The sequence below is a fragment of the Clarias gariepinus genome, chromosome 13, assembly GCF_024256425.1.
Source record: "Clarias gariepinus isolate MV-2021 ecotype Netherlands chromosome 13, CGAR_prim_01v2, whole genome shotgun sequence".
In the NCBI taxonomy this organism is placed as follows: domain Eukaryota; kingdom Metazoa; phylum Chordata; class Actinopteri; order Siluriformes; family Clariidae; genus Clarias; species Clarias gariepinus.
The window spans coordinates 8,843,667-8,861,120 of NC_071112.1; the positions used below are offsets into that span (position 1 = coordinate 8,843,667).

Consider the following 17,454-nt stretch of genomic DNA (forward strand, 5'->3'; position numbering starts at 1 on the left):
GTGTGGAGTGCTAACATTTAAATACGTTTTATTTATATAGCGCTATAACAATAGTCATTGTCGCAGAGCAGCTTTACAGAATCAAATAATTATAGAAATGAGATTGAAAAGTGTAAGGAAATATGTATAAATCTTAACTATTAGGTTGTCCTTAATGGGCAAGCCATGGGTGACGTTGTCAACTCCTTGACTTGGGAATCTACCTTAAAAGGAACCAGATTTAACAGGGAACCCATCCTTATTTGGGTGGTACCGGATAGCAAGGATTGATCTGCAATCATACTGTCTCTTAGGAAGCTGGGAGTTCAGTATAACAGAAGATGAGTTTAAGGTAATATGGAGTCCACTTTACTTATTAAATGCTCAGGTACAAAACTGTTTGTAAAAAAAATTCGGGCTTGAGCTACTGATTGACTGCAATCACAAGTCTTCAGAGAACAACTGTCTGCATTAGCTGAGGCCAGGACTATCTTCGTGGTCAAGTGGAACCGTCCCCTTAAAGGGAGAGCCAGAAGGAAACACAGACATGAGGGCTCCCTGGGAAGTAAAGCAACCAATCACTCCATCGTCAACAAACTTGAGTGAACATGGAGAAGGGTTTCCCAAAGCAGCTTTACACAATCAAAAGAATTATTTAAGTTTGTATGGAATTTGAATGTGTATGAATCAAAATGGTCAGTTTGTCCCTGGTGAGCAAGCTGAGGGCGAGGCAAGGCAAGGAAAGACTCAGAAACCTTGAGAGGAACCAGACTCAACAGGGAACCCATCCTCATTTGGGTGAAACAGAAAGCATTAATTGATCTGCATTCATACTGTGTGTTAGTTGGCAGGCAGTTCAGCATAACAGTTGATGTTATTTGATGTTAATATGGAGTCCAGTTAGTTATTGAAAACTCAGGTAGACTTGTATAAAGTTCCAGGCCTGAACTATTGAACAGTCAAGTCCTCAGAGAAACAAAGGTTGAGGGTTGAGGTGCACGTTTAATTTTGCAGTGAGTAGGGCAGCTATGGTTTAGTGTTTTTTGGATACAATCCGGTTTAGCACCCAGACATCCCTTTCAGACAGCTTTCTCTTGTGGCTCATCACAAAGACTTGCTGGCTTGGTCACAGATGCGCCAGTGAGACGTGCACCAACAATTTTTTCTCTTTTAAACTATGTCACCCATAATGCTTTGTGGATTGCAATATTTTAAGCAAAAGGAAAAGTAAAAGGAATTTGACTGTGCAGTAATGTATTAGGCTAAACTTGATAATGATAAATGCAAAAGAAAAGTGGAATTGCAGGACTGGACATGAGGAGAAGCCTAGTCTCGTTTCAGTCTAAATTCACAGGGCTTATTCATAAGTGGACTTTTTTGGTGCTCAATTTTACAGACATTTCATCACGGCCTAATATTTTGAGGGAATTTCTGAGATACAGGCCTCAAAGATCTTAAAGTGGATAGTTTGGAGGGCAAATTATTACAGTATAATTATAATAGCAGTGTTGCTTTTTTCCTGTGATATACTGTTAGGATAAAGCAAAAAAATATATCAGTGTTACATACTATGTACTATTACAGTATACTAAAATCTTTAAATGTAAAGGTTAAATATATTGTAGAGAACGCTTGTTGTTGTTCAAGTGGGTGGCAACGCCAAGCGAAACAGCCCCGGCACAGGTTGATGACGTCACCTTTCAGGTACGTCCATCCGGAAGTGACGCGAGAGAAGAGCGAGCTAAGAGCCGCCGCGGTGGATTGTGGGATGTTCTAGCTTGTCTTTACGGGGACCGTCGTTCGTTTTTCCCACGGTTACAAAAATGGACGCGGGATTTTTCCGCGTGAGTAACATTTTTATCATATTAAATAATGTTTTTATAATAACATGTATATTTTTTATGAATGCATTGTTTGGTGTGTGTATCTTCTTGTCTGCGTTTTAGAAACCGCGCTGTATTTACCAACCTGTGGTGCTGAGCAGGTTAGACAAAATGGCGGACGAGTACGCGAGGCGTTAGCATTGCGCCAAGCTTAAGCCTGTTTTCTGTTTATTATTTTAAAATAAACAGCTTATCTTATAACTAGTCCACACATACGAAGTTATTTTGACGCGTTTGTGCATGTTACATATATTGCGTAATGTTTAAGAGATTTAAATCTTTTAAACGTTTGATTTTTACCGTAGCGTTGTGTTATGCTAACTAGCCGAATGCTAGGGTTTGGTTACACGACAAAACTCACATTTATTGTTCTTATTATATAAAGTTTTACCTAAACATCAGTTTTAACAATTAGGTAAATTCTATCATGTTATCTGTTATTGTGTAGTAAAATATTAGCAAGTTCTGACCTGGGTTGCAACAGGCCACATCGCGGGAATGTCAGAAGTGATTATTTAAGAATGTCGCCTTAAAAGAAATGGGTATTTACATGATTAAATGTAAAAATAAAATACCCTTTGAGATTAATTTATGATTAAAGAGATGAACTCGACACGTTGGGCTGAACATGTGCATTAAAAAAAAAACCTTTTATGCATAAATAACTAATGCAAAAATATATTCAATTATGTTTTTTAAGTAAATATTATATTAATTATTTAAAAAGTATAATGCTGTTTAAATGGGCGTAGTGGTTAGCACCGTCGCCATGCATCTCCAGGGTCTGGGTTCGCTTCCCAGCCAGGCTCGATTACCGTCCCTGTGTGCATTAAGTTTGCATGTTCGCACGTGCTTGATGGGTTTCCTCCGGGTTTTCTGGTTTTCCACAGTCCAAAGATATGCAAGTTAGTCTAATTGGTGTTCCCAAAATGCCCATGGTGTGTGAATAGATGTGTGTGTGCCCTGCGATGGATTTGCACTCCAGGGTGTACCCAGTCTCGTGCCCTAAGCCTCTTGGGATAGGCTCCAGGTCCCCGCAACCCTGAATACAGGATAAAGCGGTATAGACTATGAGTAAGTGAGTAGTTTAAATGAGGTCGGGGCTAAAAGATGTGATGTTGATGACAAAAATATTAGAAAATTAAAACATGATTAAGATTTTATTATTATTGAACAATTTACATCTATAGTAGCATTAATAAATGCAAATGACTTGGTGTTAAGCAAGGCCATTATCAGTTAAACAAAAATATATACATATACCTTGGATTGCGAGTAACTTGGTCTGCGAGGGGTTTGCAAGATAAGCAAAATTTAAAGACATTTTAACGCCATAAACGAGCAAGGTGGGCTAGATAGTACTGGTGTTTTGAAGTGGGAGTAGTATGCATGCGCTTTGTATGCCGAGCGTTATGTGATCATACCTGAGCCAGTTGTTGTTTTCTCTTGCGCTGCTGGATTGTGGGTAATTGTCTTCCATGCTCAGTCTCAGTGCGCATGTACTGTTTAATATAGCGTAGTGACCACGTGTAAGCATAAAGCATTTTTTTGGGACCAACTGTAGTGACTCCATTAGTAACTGTACTGCAATAACGGCCTCTGGGAAAGGTTGAAAGGGCTGCAGCAGTGCAGAAGATTAATGTTTAACAACAATGCAATGTCACAAATCCGTAAATGGAGGTAAAAGCAAGTGTTCCTTGTTAAAGATCCAGAGTTTCTCTGAGAGAAAGCAGTTATTCTGTTAGTGTGCGCGCGCACGAGTGCGAATTAGAGAGGTTCCTAGTTAAAGAAGTTTCCCGACCAGTGTTTTTCAATTAGTGTGTGTGTGAAAGAGAGTCATCCTACGCAATAGCCCCCTACCCCTTTCTCCTGAGAGAAGGGTGGCGGGTTACCGTGTAAAACGAGATGAGGAAGGGAATCGTCCTTGCTTTACATGTGCACACACTGTTTATTTGTTATCATAAACAGGACATGCGAGATGATTACCCACAATCCAGTAGCGTCTGAGAGAGAAGAGCCATTGGCTCAGTTGTGATTGCATGATGCTCATTAGACAAAGCGCATGTGTACTGCTCGTTTCTTATGTTAAAATGTATTAAAAGTTTGCTTGTTTTGCAAAATGATCGCAGACCAAGTTACTCACAATCCAAGGTTTCACTGTATATAAAAATATACAGTATATATGGGCATATGGAAACAATATTTTTTTTTACAATGTAGAAAAAAAAGCAATCAGCAGGTTCTACGGACCTGATTATTTTATTTTGCACAGGACTGGGATATCTAGCTCGATCTACCAAGGGGATAACTGTTACACAATAAAATTGTAGCTGAAGGATGATAAAAAAATTATGGTTTTACCAATTAAAACAAAGGAATAAAACACTGCTGTCTGTTTTTGTATGGAGCTTTACAGAATTTATGGAAACAAATTTGAAAAAATGTAAGGGGGGTAAAAACGGTCGGTTTGTACCAGAATCTCACAGCTTTTTACCTTTGCATCTCTGTGTCCATACAGGGTGGATAATTAATGCCATGTTTTGTTTTTTGCAGGGAACCAGTGCGGAGCAGGATAACCGCTTCAGTAACAAGCATAAGAAGTTGTTAAAGGAGCTGAAGTTTGCAGAATGTCTGGAGAAAAAGGTACAAAGTAACCCCAAGTTGTGTGAGATCACTTTGACTGCACATGCCAGTGTGATTTAATGCGCATCATGGCAGTTGTTACATCACTTAATAGATCACACGCATGTAAAATCATACAAGTGTATGCAAACAGGAAAACGAGCCATGCAAGTCTCATTCTATATTACAATTCCTATGATTTAATCCTATCTCATTTAACCTGTTCTGACAGCATTTCATGAACAAAAAGATGTAAAACAAATTAAGAAAATATCTCATTTTGACGTAAGGCTAGGGCTTTTAACACTAAAATTGCAAGGGAACATGTCCTGTGATGTCTTTCAAAATGTGCTCGGTGTGGTCTATTGGGTCCATGTTATATCCTTTATTATTTTCCTTTGTGAGTTTAAGTGTACATTGATTGATTGATTTTTGCAGATCAGAATTTTGACATAGGAATTTTGCTATAAGTACATGAATTTGGAATAAAACTCAAATACTGACGTGAATGTTGTGTATTTGAAGATAATTTAAGAATTGAATACTTTTTGGGAATTCCCGCATTTAACAGCCGCAATGTTTCAAAAGCCATTTTTTTGGTATCTAAACATTTTGTCAATACATCTAATTCTCAGGTGGACATGAGCAAAGTAAACCTGGAAGTCATCAAGCCGTGGATAACGCAGCGCGTCACAGAGATCCTTGGCTTTGACGACGATGTTGTTGTCGAGTTTGTCTTCAACCAGCTGGAGGAGAAGGTAGCCGTTCATTTCTATTTCCCTCTCTGTCTTTCTTCTTCTTTTTGTACTCGGATATGTGCCAGGCTTTTGCAGAGGAGTGAATGCGTCAGGAGTTAAAAATTAACTTAAAATACAGTAACCAGACCAAAAAGAAAAGTGAAAGGGCACGATTCATTTTGTGCTAGCTCTGGGTAAAGAAATGGTTTGGTTCTTTCTCAAGATGCTGTGATGTGTATCAGCGTGTCTTCTGAACGGCACTGTTTCTAACGATGATGTGATTTATGATTTAAAAGGCCTGAACCAATATGGATGTTATTCCTTGCAACTGAAGTATAGCACCAACACCTAATTAGATCTCAGCTGAGCCCAAAGTCTCGCTGAACCCCAAGTCTCCCTTCATCATGAGCTTTGTGTCTTTGAGGTGAGTTTTACGATCAGGGCTTGGCATTATCTCAGTCATCAATCGTATTAGTTTGTTTTTATTCTCTTTTTATTTTCAGGCTTGATATTTGCTGAAGCACATTAAAATAGAAGTACACACATTAACAAGAAAGAAAACCCTGTAAATATTGATAGCAATATTGTTACGGACTTGATGCTGGTGATAGTTTTATATATAACCTATATAAGTTTTATACATGTTATAAAATTTTCTTATTAGCAATATCTATGGAAATATTAAAAAATAAAAGAAGCCACCTTAATTCCGAAGGTAATAGGAAGTTTGAATATATATGTATAAGTTTTAGTGTTATTTTTAAATTGTGCATTTTCTCCTTTTTTTCCTAGAGGAAGGATTTTAGATTTAAACCATCATTTGATGCCATCAATACAAAACCCACAAGACAAAAATAATTCAAATATGCTTTTCTTTCATTTTTATTTTTAAAAAAAAGGAAAGAAAAAATCTATCTATGTCTCTCTGTCTATATTATACTGTATATTTTATTACAGAAAATTAATTAAAATAATAATTCTACAAAAATGAAAGGCCAGAAAATAGCTGTATGTGATCCTAGCCAGTTCTGGTTGTTCTCAAACTTGTCTTTTCCTTAAATCTACCAACTTTCCTTAAATTTGTTTATTTAGTTATTTAACATTTTGGATCATGAGCTGAAAGTGTTGCTTTGGGTTCACAAGCAATGTTTTCATAAAAGTTTTGCCTTTTTTACCTTTACACACCACTAAAAAGCTAATGAAGGATTAAAGTCTTGTTAGTTTATTATGTTATAACTGTTGGCGGATTCAGGTTCATTCGCCAGCATTCAGATCGGACTGATGCCAGCAAGAACAAACCAGTGGATTAGTTATCAGATCCTTTAACCAACAGCAAAGTTTGAAATTTAGTTCTGAACCTTTAAAATGTTTATTATGTTTAATGTAGGACAATTGAGAGCTTTTTAAAGAAAACGGTGTAAGGAAAAAAGTGACATCATGCCGTCTCTCTAATCTATAGTTCTGCCTTAGAACAACTTAATCTTGGACTATTATTAGAAAACGTACAATTTAGAGATGGGTTTGGGATGACCTTGTTTTTTCACTTCTTAAATAATAAAAGATTAGTGGTATGCCTTTACAGGAAAATAGTCAACATCTGGGTTTTTGCCTATGACAGTAGAGACTCTAGATGTTTTCAACTTTACAGAATAGTTTTATGTTGCCAAGTAATTGCAAAAAATAAAATAAACAAACTCTAAAGAGTTACAGCTTTACTTTTGACACTGCAGACTCCTTCTCTCTATAAATGAACGATTTGATCCCCTTGAACAAGCTGTTGCTATGGATACCAAGTATTCAAACTAGTGTGTTAATATAAACCTTTATGCGCTATGTAAATTCGGTGATTAAAGTCATAAATGGATTACATTGATTACATGGCTGCCGGTAAGTTGTTCTGTGTCGGTGTGCAGGAGGCGAGCGAGAGACTTTTTTGCGAAAATCAATTGTCCCCTCTCTGAGCTTTGTTCAGACTTAATAGGCATGCAGGCAGAAAATGGTGAAGTAGTTAAAGCATATTACTGAGTAGTTCACTATTAGCAAAACACCCAAGATGATTTTACTTTGTTTCTTTTTTTGAAATTAGTTCTAACTTTAAGAAGAAGAAAAAAGTAAATTAAACTTTTTTTCCATGCCCTGTGTACTCATTATTGCTTGTTCGTCTCTTGCAATTTAGATAAGTGATATAACATAATACTCAAGGTGGTTGAGTCACAAGCAGTAGGGAGGCGGAAGCGAGCCAAACGGAGCGTCCCTGTCTGTGCAGGAGCGGCGGGCGCTCCAATCCCCCCAACCTCGAGGATGCGCACACACTGAAGACATCCGGACTGTACTTTGTCTCTTTGGGGTTTTTGACACACTCTGTATTGTGGATTTATTGTTGCTGTGTCACAGCAGTTAAAGGGAGGGCGGGGCAAAGCTGTTCACCTTTCATGCAATGAGTTCTGGTTTCATAATCATGTCTATTCATTTTATTAAAGTTTTTTTCTCTCTATACAAGGAGGGCTCTTTTTAAAGATCAGAAACCAGACATAATGCATGCTTTTAAAATGTTGTTTTTTTCCTTGTGGAATCAAAGATTGAGTAATGACCAAATCCAGATTTTCATCTTTTTTTTTTTTTAAAGAAAACAAGCAAATAATTAACACTAGCTTTGTGTCTAAGAGTTTGGTGTAAAGGGTTAGGTTTGGCCAATTAGAGCCCATCCTTGCTGTTCTGCGCTTCCATATTTTATCTCTGTATTAATCTTCGTCCCCATTGCTTTGCTCTTTCCGTCCTCAATGTGTGTGTTGTAGAATCCAGATGGTAAGATGATGCAGATTAACCTGACTGGCTTTCTGAACGGGAAGAACGCACGTGAGTTCATGAAGGACCTCTGGCCCCTGCTGCTGAGCGCTCAGGAGAACATCGCTGGAATCCCGTCTGCTTTTCTCGAGCAGAAGAAAGAGGAGATCAAGCTCAGACAGGTCAGAGATTTTATCCCAATGGTGATAAGTATATGCATATAAAGGTAAATGCGAAAATGTTTTGCATTCATAGTAGAATGTGACTAGTTTGGAGGTGTAGCCACAAATATTTTTTTTGCCCAAATATAATTGATAAACGTTCCATGCTTCTGTTCTTTGTTTGGCAAATTAGCAGAACTGATCTGCAGCAGTATGTTTTCACAAGTAGATGCAGCCTGTTGTTTAAAGATGACTGTTTATCTTGTTTATTTTGCTTCTATTTATTTCATTTGTATGATAATCAAGCAATTTACATAAAGTTACCAAAGTGTAAAATAAAGTGTTTATTTCTGTTTTTCTGGTCAGGAGTCGCTGGCGGTTATGAAGAAGGTAGATGAGGATAAGAGGGACAGAGAGAGCAAAGAGAAAGCTCAGTCCAGGAGTCCCAAACGGTAAGTCCCAAAACGGCATCCAGAAATTAACACTCTTTATCTAGATGTCTTGTAGAATCTTCTTATAAACAGCATCTATTTAGACCTTTCCTCCAATCTTTTTTGCCCTTCAGGAGAAAATCTCGTTCACCAGTGAAGCGCGAAAGGAAACGCAGCCACTCTCGCTCGCCTCGACGCAAACCCAGCCCACCAGCTCTGCCTGTGCCCAGTCCACCCAGTCACAAACCTGAGCCCCAGCCTGAACCTGACCAATCAGAGAGCTCCAAACCGGAACCTCTGATACAGGAGGCTTCCTCTACCAGGTAACTGGAATATACTTGTTGTTAATTGTGATAATCTGTTAGGATTCTTAGCAAAGTGCTTAGAAAATCTACAATAATAAAAATGATTTTGATCTGACGTATGAGCTGTTTTCTGTTTAGTGATTTGGTGAGCGACGCAAAGCCGGATTCAGTTTCCGAGGTTCCTAAGGACGTGTCTCCGGAGAAACCTGCAAAGACTGAGGACAAACCGAAACCGAGAGACAGGGAGCGTGAGCGGGAGAAAGATGCTCGTCGAGATCGTCCACGCCATCGCACGCGGTCTCGCTCACCCCGCCCCCGACGACGTCATCGGTCACGCTCTAGGTAAACCAAGGTTAAAATGGGAAGGCTGCGTGTATGTACACGTAACTTAATCCTGTAAACATCAGCATGGATGTAGTTCCACCTTGGTAATGCACTTATCTTCTAATCACAGATCTTACTCGCCTCGGCGCAAACCGAGTCCGAGGAGACGCATGTCCCCCAGACGGAGGAGTCCCCCGAGACGCCCACCTCCTTCCAGACACAGACGTAGCCGCTCACCTGCCCGCAGGTACAACTCCTTATGAATCTGACTTTACATTTAGATATTGATTTTAATTCTAGCGTTATTAGAACTTAGGCCATTGATAAATATTTGTCTTTACTGGTAAATATGATATAAACTCTGAAAAGGTGAACAACTAGGTTTTTTTTAAAAAGGGCAAAATTAAATGTAAGTAAGTCGGGGGGGAAAATCTTGAAATGTATATGCGTGTGTCAATATTTTCTATCTAGTATTTGATTGTTTTCATGGTTACATATCAGGAGTATGTATTCAGAGCTGTGATTTTATGATATATTTGTGTATGTGTGTGTCATTTTCTCTGACTTGTTCTCAATCTCTGTGCCAGGCGACGTTCACGCTCTCGCTCGTCCTCAGGCAGCTCTTCCTCGCGCTCGCCTCATAAAAGGCCTGTTAAACGCAGCTCTGTTACACCACCCAGAAAACAACCACGCCGCACTGATACTTCCACTAGCCCCAGTAGGAGGCGCCGCAGTCCCTCGGGTATGTTACTTGTGCGCTTCCTTTCTTTCACACACTTACTGACATTTTGTTTATCGAGCTTTTTTCTTTTTTTTTCTTTTTTGTCTCTGAAGCACAAATCAGGTTTACAACTTATTAAACTCATGATCAGTTAACTCACTAATTAAGGAAGAAGCTCATTTACTTTCTCACTTTGTCTTTATGAGAAATCTTTTTGAATTTCAGGTTCGAATCGGCGACCTCCTGGACGAAACGAGTCGCCGTCTCCTGCTCCGAAACCCAGACGATCAGACCTGTCAGAATCCGGTAGGTGTATGTGCAAACGAGAGATTTTTATTTGGTTGTTTATGCACTTTTGTCTATTAACTCACTTCAGACTTAATGAGACTCATTTTACAGAATAATCTGGTAGCAACTGCAATGTAGTTAATAACTAATGAAAATCTAGTGGAGTTTGTCCGTGTGTGTTGACTGACGTGACCTCTCTTCTGTGTTATAGAGGAGGATAAGCTGGGGAAGGGGGCAGCGGTCGATTCCGTTCAGCAGCGGCGACAGTATCGCAGACAGAATCAGCAATCATCTTCAGGTTGCCTGTTTTTCAGATTTCAAAAGACTTTCCTGTAGTGTTTTCCCCCCTTCTTTTTATGCAATAAATTTTTCTTTTATTTGTTTATTTTTAGAGACTGGATCATCCTCCTCATCCTCAGAGGATGAAGGACCAAGGAGGTCTGGAAGAGGGCCACCAGCAAAGAATGGTGACATCAGGAGGAGGCGGAGTCACTCACCCGTGTCGCCTAGGAGACGCCACCGGGATGCATCACCTAGGTAACAAATTATTGTATTGATGTTGTATTTTAAGGTCAAAATCTTTTATCTATCTGGGAAATATTAATTCCTGTGGTATTTCCTGCAGGAAGAGACGTTCTCCGTCTCCTCGACGTCACCGCTCGCCTTCCCCCAGGCGTCGTAGGTCACCATCACCTCCACCCAGGCGGAGGTATAACAAACGTTTTATTATAAAAGATCTCTTGGAACTATTGTTGCCTCGTTCTTTCTTCAAAAGTTCATTCCTGATGCTCTGTTTTTACAGGTCTCCCTCGCCCCCTCCTCGCCGCTACTCCCCGCCAATCCAACGGCGTTACAGCCCCTCACCTCTTCCTGCTCACAAGAGACGCGCTTCTCCCTCACCTGCTCCACCGAAGCGTAGTAGTCCTCGGTCGTCTTCCTCTCCTCCTCCACGTTCGCGCCGTAGCCCACCCATGTCATCCTCAGGGCGTCAGAGCAGCCCTCAGGGCAGGTACCCGCCCGCAGGGGCGTCCCCACAGCGACGGGGGCAATCTCCCGTTCACGGCAGAGCCATCCGCAGGGTGTCGCGTACACCTGAGCCACGTAACACACAGAGGTGAGGAAACTTGGCTGAAGTTTGTGTTAATCAAATATAAGTAATAAAGTGCTGAATTTGTGTATGCTCTGAATTGCATTAAAGCATGTGTGGGTTGTTTATTAGGACCCTCAGCTGCTTAATGGTTAGAAATTAAGTTTTGAAATTATTTGTATTTTGTCATGAAATCTTTTATACACGTTTTATATTTTGCCATGTGTGTGAGCGTTTACATTTTATTTTTTCTTGCCCAAAGCTACGTGATACTTCCTTAGCATGTCTCCCTCTCAAACATTATGTGGTCATGTGATCTAATGAGTGTCAGAGGTGCGAAATGCTGTGAAGAGCCCTAGGCTGGGTTTAATTAGGTCAGCATGTGGATGAGGAGCTCTTGAGTAAATAAAAAAAAAAAAAAAGATGAGTAGAGGACTGCATGCATGATTATAAATCTTCCTTCTATAAAACCGAGGACACCTGAGTCTTTTTCCAGAATAAATAAATAAAATTAAACGCCATATAATACTTATTCTCTCCTGGGTCAGCAGGCCTGCATAATCATCTTTATTGTTTTAATAGCTAAGATTGGACATCAATCTGCCCATAATCATAAAATAGAAGTAACCAAGCTGAAACTGTAATGTGTGTTTTTGTTTTGTTTTTTTAAACAGAGGTTCTCAGAGTCCACGGCCGATGAGAAGACAGTCGTCTCGGTCACGCTCTGCCTCTCCCGACCGTTTCCCAGCATCCTCTGCGGGAGCCTCCGGGACTCTCAAGAGGCCGGCGTCTGCATCCCCATCTCCTTCTCCCACCCGCTCAGCCAGTGGCTCTCCACCTCCACCACCTCCTCCAGCCAAAAAGGCCAGCAGTGCCTCTCGAAGCCCCTCCCCTAACAAGGTAGGCTCCGCCACAACATGCCCTGGTTAATTTCCTGTTTTGCAGGAGCACCTTGTCTTAAAAAAAAAAACTGAACTTCAGCCCAGTTCAGTTGTGATTATATTAAAAAATCTGATCTGAGCAGGGCTTATTAGTTTAAACTTAAGCATGTACACACAACAGTAGGGTTAAGAGTCTGTGATGCGGGGAGTCCAACAGGCATTAGGAGGAGGATTCGGTGTAATGTTTTTGTGTAGGTAGCTTATCTCATCTTTACACAAATGAGTGAATGGATGGGTTGAAATGCAAATGGATGGGGGAGCAGAATACACCTGTCGAGGCACATTTTTTGTGTGGCATGTTAATATGCACATTAAAATGGCCAGGTGCCCAGTAGGGCTGCACGATTTGGAAAAAATGTCACATTGTAATTATTGAAGTCAAAATTGCAATTTACGATTGCGATACGGTAAACAAGTGGTATGACTCAACTTGCTTGTTTTCAAGGAAAATGCACCCACATTACTAATTAATGCTGAAATTTGAATTTCTCAACTGAGATATCGTATACAGTGCAATCTAGCAACTAGAAATGAACAATGTTTTTAAATTAAAACAAAATTGTACAAAAGTAACTTCTTAACATTACTAAATTTAATTAACTTTAAAATAAAAAGTCAAAAGTACAGATAAATAAAACAAATACCCACTTAAAATTTTTTTTTTTTTTTACATTTTGTCCCAAAACAGCGACATTTATGGAGGATGTAACATATTCTATATTGGTATTCTTATCAAATCACTCACCATTTTTAATCTAATGATGAAGAAAAGATTAAAGGAAGGAAAAGTGTCCTTTAAACACATAAATTTTAGAGTCATGCCAATAATCATGAAAATAATTAAACTGAGATTTCTAGTGGTCTTTGTGACACACCGTTTTCTACACTGTATTTCCATTTATTCTTAAACAAAATCTGTTAATAGCTGTCCTCTCTAATTTACAGTTAAGTAGCTTTAAATATAAAAGGATTAAATGAATTTAACTTACCAATGGCCAAATGAAGTCTATGCATGAAGCACTGGAACCTAGTCTAGTGATTAAGCGCCACCGCTTTGGCGATGTGCGTGCCATTGTCTGTTGTGACAGCGACCAAACCATCTTTACAGAGGTCCCATGCAGCCAGTGCCTTCACTGCAGTTATTTCAAGTTGAACATCGCTACGTCATTTACTGAGACTTACAAACACATCTGTAATAATGTGTTTTGTTCTGCTCACACTGGGTTGTGCTTTTTGTTTGGTCTCTTTACTACTCTTGGTTTTTACCGCCATGCATTCATCATACTTTTCTGTGTTGCTTCAGGTGCTGATATAAATTAAAAACAAAATTAAATTAAAAAAATCCATGTATGTTGCGTGCAATTCCCTATAGCCTATATTAAATATTTGGGAATATCTATTTTCATATTTTAAGTTCTTTGATAAGGTTACGTCACGTGACAAGTCACGAAAGCGCCAAGCAGCTACAGCTGCCAGTCACAACAAAAACAAAGAAATAAAAGTAAAGATGGAAGACGAGATGCGGGAGAAATTGAGGTCAGGACTTTACATCATTAAAAGAAAAAAAAAGGTCAGGCTGCTAAATCTAATGTTTTAGCATTCTTTTTTTGCACAGCGAACGTAAAAACGCTAAATGAACATTTCTGTGTGATTTAAATGAAAAAAAAAAAAGTCAGTGGTTATTTAGCGTAGGCTGTAAACGCTAAAGTAGAAATACCTGCCCTATACAAATATAAAATAAAAAATAGTTTAGCCTCGATTACAAACGCTGCTTTGTAAATGTTTAAGATGTGTATCATTATCTTATTAATATGACCTGATTTATCGTTCATATTCATAATCATATGTTGTTGCCAGTTTACACGGCGATGTTTTCAAGCACTTTCAGGCTGAAATAAAGGCTGTTTTCATTAAAATTACAATGCCTAGTATGTCTATTTAATGGGTGCGGGCCAGGGCGGGTTGTAAAAATAGATACAGTGGTGCGGGGCGGGCTGCGGCGGGCCGAATAATTTCATAAAAGCGGGACCCGCGGGTTGGAAAAATACCCGACCTGCGCATTACTACCAGGCATGTTTCATGTGTAAAATAAAGGTGCTAAATATTAGGTGTGGGAATCTTTTACCATCTCACGATTCGATTCCGATTCTTGAGGCCACGATTCGATTCAAAATCGATTTTCGATTCAAAAAGATTTTCGATTCAAAATGATTAGATTTTATTCATAATGATTTCTAGTCGGGTTTCTGATCATGATCTACTTTCATCTGCTTTGCTATACAGAATGACAAACGGAGACATTAAAGTGTCTTTTTCACATTTATTAAGTTAAATTCTCAGGAAAGTGCCTTTTATCAAAAACATTGTCTGGTTGTCAATTGCTACTCATTAGTAGCTAGCTATAAAATAAGTTGGAACAAAAATAAAGTGCTTCTTCATATTACAAAATGGTTGAAAATAGATGCATTTTCCAGGAAAATTTACCACAAATATCATGTAGAACACAACCGGAGAAGACAATAAAAACATCAGGGAGTTTCGTGAAGCACTGCAGTGTGCGTTGGTCTGCAGCTGGCGGCTGACTCTGCTCCGTGTTGCTGAGCTCCGGGTGATGCCTAGTAATATGAGCACGCGCATTTGTTGTGCTGCCGAAGTCTTCGTTTTGCAAAGCTTGCACACTGTGTCATGTCCAGCGCAGTGCTTCCAGACATTCGGTAAAAACCGAAATGACGCCAAACTTTAGCTTTAAGTGAAGACGGGGCTGATTGGATCTCCCTCTCATCCATATTTGCTTCCTCTTTGTTTTAGTGATTTGCCGCGCACGCTTACGTTCAAAAACCGCCTGCGTGATGACATCAGTACAGACCAGTAGGCTAGTTACAAAAATGGAGGCTAATTTGAAAACAGCCAGCTGATTTTATTTATTTATTAAATCGATTCTTGGACATTTTAGATCGATTCTGAATCGTTGCAGATGAGAATCTAGATTTTTCTGTGAATCGATTTTTTTTTTTTTTTTTTTTTTTTTGGCACACCCCTACTAAATATAACATGTTTATCGCTATATGTTAGCTTTATGATGTTACAGAGCTGTTATCTACTAATACTGCTTAGGTTCTAAACACATGCCACACCTCGTGCAGTTTAACAAGCATTTGTTTAATGCTTGTTAGAGATTCACCTCCCTCGCTCTTTCTCTCTCTGTTATAATCGTTTAGGGTTCTGATGTAGAGGTTGGCAAGAAAAAGAAGAAAAAGAAGGAGAAGAAACACAAGAAGGAAAAGAAACACAAAAAACACAAGAAGCACAAGAAGGAGAAAGGCAGCGCTGCACCGTCAGGGGATACACAGGACAACGCTCGGGTGGAGGAAGAGCATGAATCCGATCAGAAAAAGGTGAAGTGTGAACTTCGGATCTGCTGAAGCCTTTGTTCATGCTTGTGGGTGTGGCCTGTCTAGCACACACATTTATATAGCTTTTAAAGCCAAACTCGGGCTAAATCACATAGAGGTCACATGCTAGGTCATTCAGACGTTCAATTAGCAAATCTAGTGTTTGCTATGTAAACTCTTGAGACTTATCTGCGATCTCTGGTACTTTCTTACAAATAAAAAGGGTATATATATGAGGGGATAAGATGTTGATATAGGGATGTAAATTTTGCACATTTTTCTTTACTGATATCTAATCAAACAATAATCGGTTAATTGTTGATAACAGTTTTTTGTTTTAACTGGATTAAAACGGTTCTCTTATGTTACTTATGCTGAATATACTAACAAATTCCAAATTCTTAAAACAAACAATTTCATTAAAAAAAATAAAGTTTAGCTCTGGTCTCTGTCTTAGTTTTTTTTTTTTTTTTTTTCTCATTTTTTAATTACACAAAATAAACATTGGTTAATAGTTTTTTTATTGTGTAAATTGCTAATGATTAATCAATAACCAATTAGTCAATTACTATTAACTTTTCTAGATGGAATTAAAAAAAGAATCTAAAATTGTTAGTGTGGAAGTCGCACAGATTTGAGAGAGTATCCACAGCACAGGGTGATATCGAAGTGCTCATGATGTGGTTAATACACATATCGTTAATAACCGCTAATAATGCTCTGTATGATTAACTGCATACATAGTTAATGCATGCATCCCCTGATTGTGTTTGTCGCAAGTGTGTGTTCAATCAGATTTTAATTAATGCTACCTTTCCTGAAGGAATCAGAGAGCGAAGTAGAGGACAGTCTGGATGATCTGGAGAAGCACCTGAGGGAAAAAGCTCTGCGCTCCATGAGGAAGGCTCAGATGTCCCCCTCACAGTCATGAGAATCCTCCCAGTCCTTTCTCTATTTTTGTTCTCTTTTTTTTTTCTTCTTTTTTTTTTTCCCCCTTCTTCTCAGTACAAACTTTGAGGAGTTCACACACGATATTGATATGGCGGTAACTTTATTTTTTCATGCAGTTTGTGTTGAAATTTGCAGCATGTTATGTTTCTTCATCAACTAAAAGAAAAAAAGAAATGCCGATTTCCCCCCCCTTCCCTTTCTCATTCTTTTGTTCCTTCAACTGATGGTAACTGAGATCGAGAGTCAGTCTGTAGATTTTTTTTCCCCCCCTTTATAACCTTACTCAGTGTTTTATTTTACTTTTTTTTCTTGGTTGGGGTAGATCTGTGTTTATTCCCGTGTGCATGTCCCATACGGTAAAAATACAAACACACACACTGTGCAAAACAGAGAACAAGTGAGAACTTTGTTTCTTCTCCTAATGTTTGTTTTGTAATGAAGTTGTTTCAAATTGTTCAAACATTTCTGGCTTTGAAAAAGTCACATTAAACAAACGACAAAAAGACTAACTTGAATGGTGTCGAGTGGCTTGTTTAGGGTTTTGTCCTGTTGAATTAATGTTTTTACACCCATGTCCATGATGTTACTGTGTCCAAATTGTGCACTTTTATAGGTATAAAGTTGTGGAGAAGTTTAAAGCAGGATTAGGTTTTAAAAAATATCTTACCATTTAGAGAAAGCCAAAAGCAATCCTGTTTGCAGGGCCATGTAGGGGATGCAGCAAACATGGAAGAAGGTGCTTCTGGTCAGATAGGACCAAAATTAACCTTTTTTTTTTGTCCCTAAATGCAAAACACTTTGTGTGGCAGAAACTTAACACTGTGCATCGTGGTGGTAGCATCATGTTG

The 17,454-nt window shown here is 38.9% G+C and overlaps 1 protein-coding gene across 3 annotated transcripts; it reads left to right on the forward strand.

Moving 5' to 3' along the window:
• The first annotated feature begins 1,699 nt into the window (after window positions 1-1,699).
• On the forward strand, window positions 1,700-17,115 carry srrm1 (serine/arginine repetitive matrix 1). 3 transcript variants are annotated; one of them, XM_053509596.1, is made up of 17 exons: window positions 1,700-1,823; window positions 4,416-4,505; window positions 5,120-5,242; window positions 8,017-8,187; window positions 8,533-8,618; window positions 8,732-8,920; window positions 9,041-9,244; window positions 9,357-9,473; window positions 9,814-9,968; window positions 10,173-10,253; window positions 10,447-10,533; window positions 10,628-10,772; window positions 10,861-10,944; window positions 11,038-11,349; window positions 11,997-12,222; window positions 15,482-15,658; window positions 16,479-17,115. In XM_053509596.1, the coding sequence occupies exons 1-17, from the start codon at window positions 1,803-1,805 to the stop codon at window positions 16,584-16,586; spliced, it is 2,376 nt and encodes a 791-aa protein (XP_053365571.1). In that variant the 5' UTR covers window positions 1,700-1,802; the 3' UTR covers window positions 16,587-17,115. The 3 variants fall into 3 exon arrangements, with proteins under 3 accessions (XP_053365571.1, XP_053365572.1, XP_053365573.1); XM_053509597.1 differs by having other exon boundaries at window positions 16,486-17,115; XM_053509598.1 differs by lacking the exons at window positions 1,700-1,823; window positions 4,416-4,505; window positions 5,120-5,242 and adding an exon at window positions 5,353-5,645.
• Window positions 17,116-17,454: the final 339 nt, after the last annotated feature.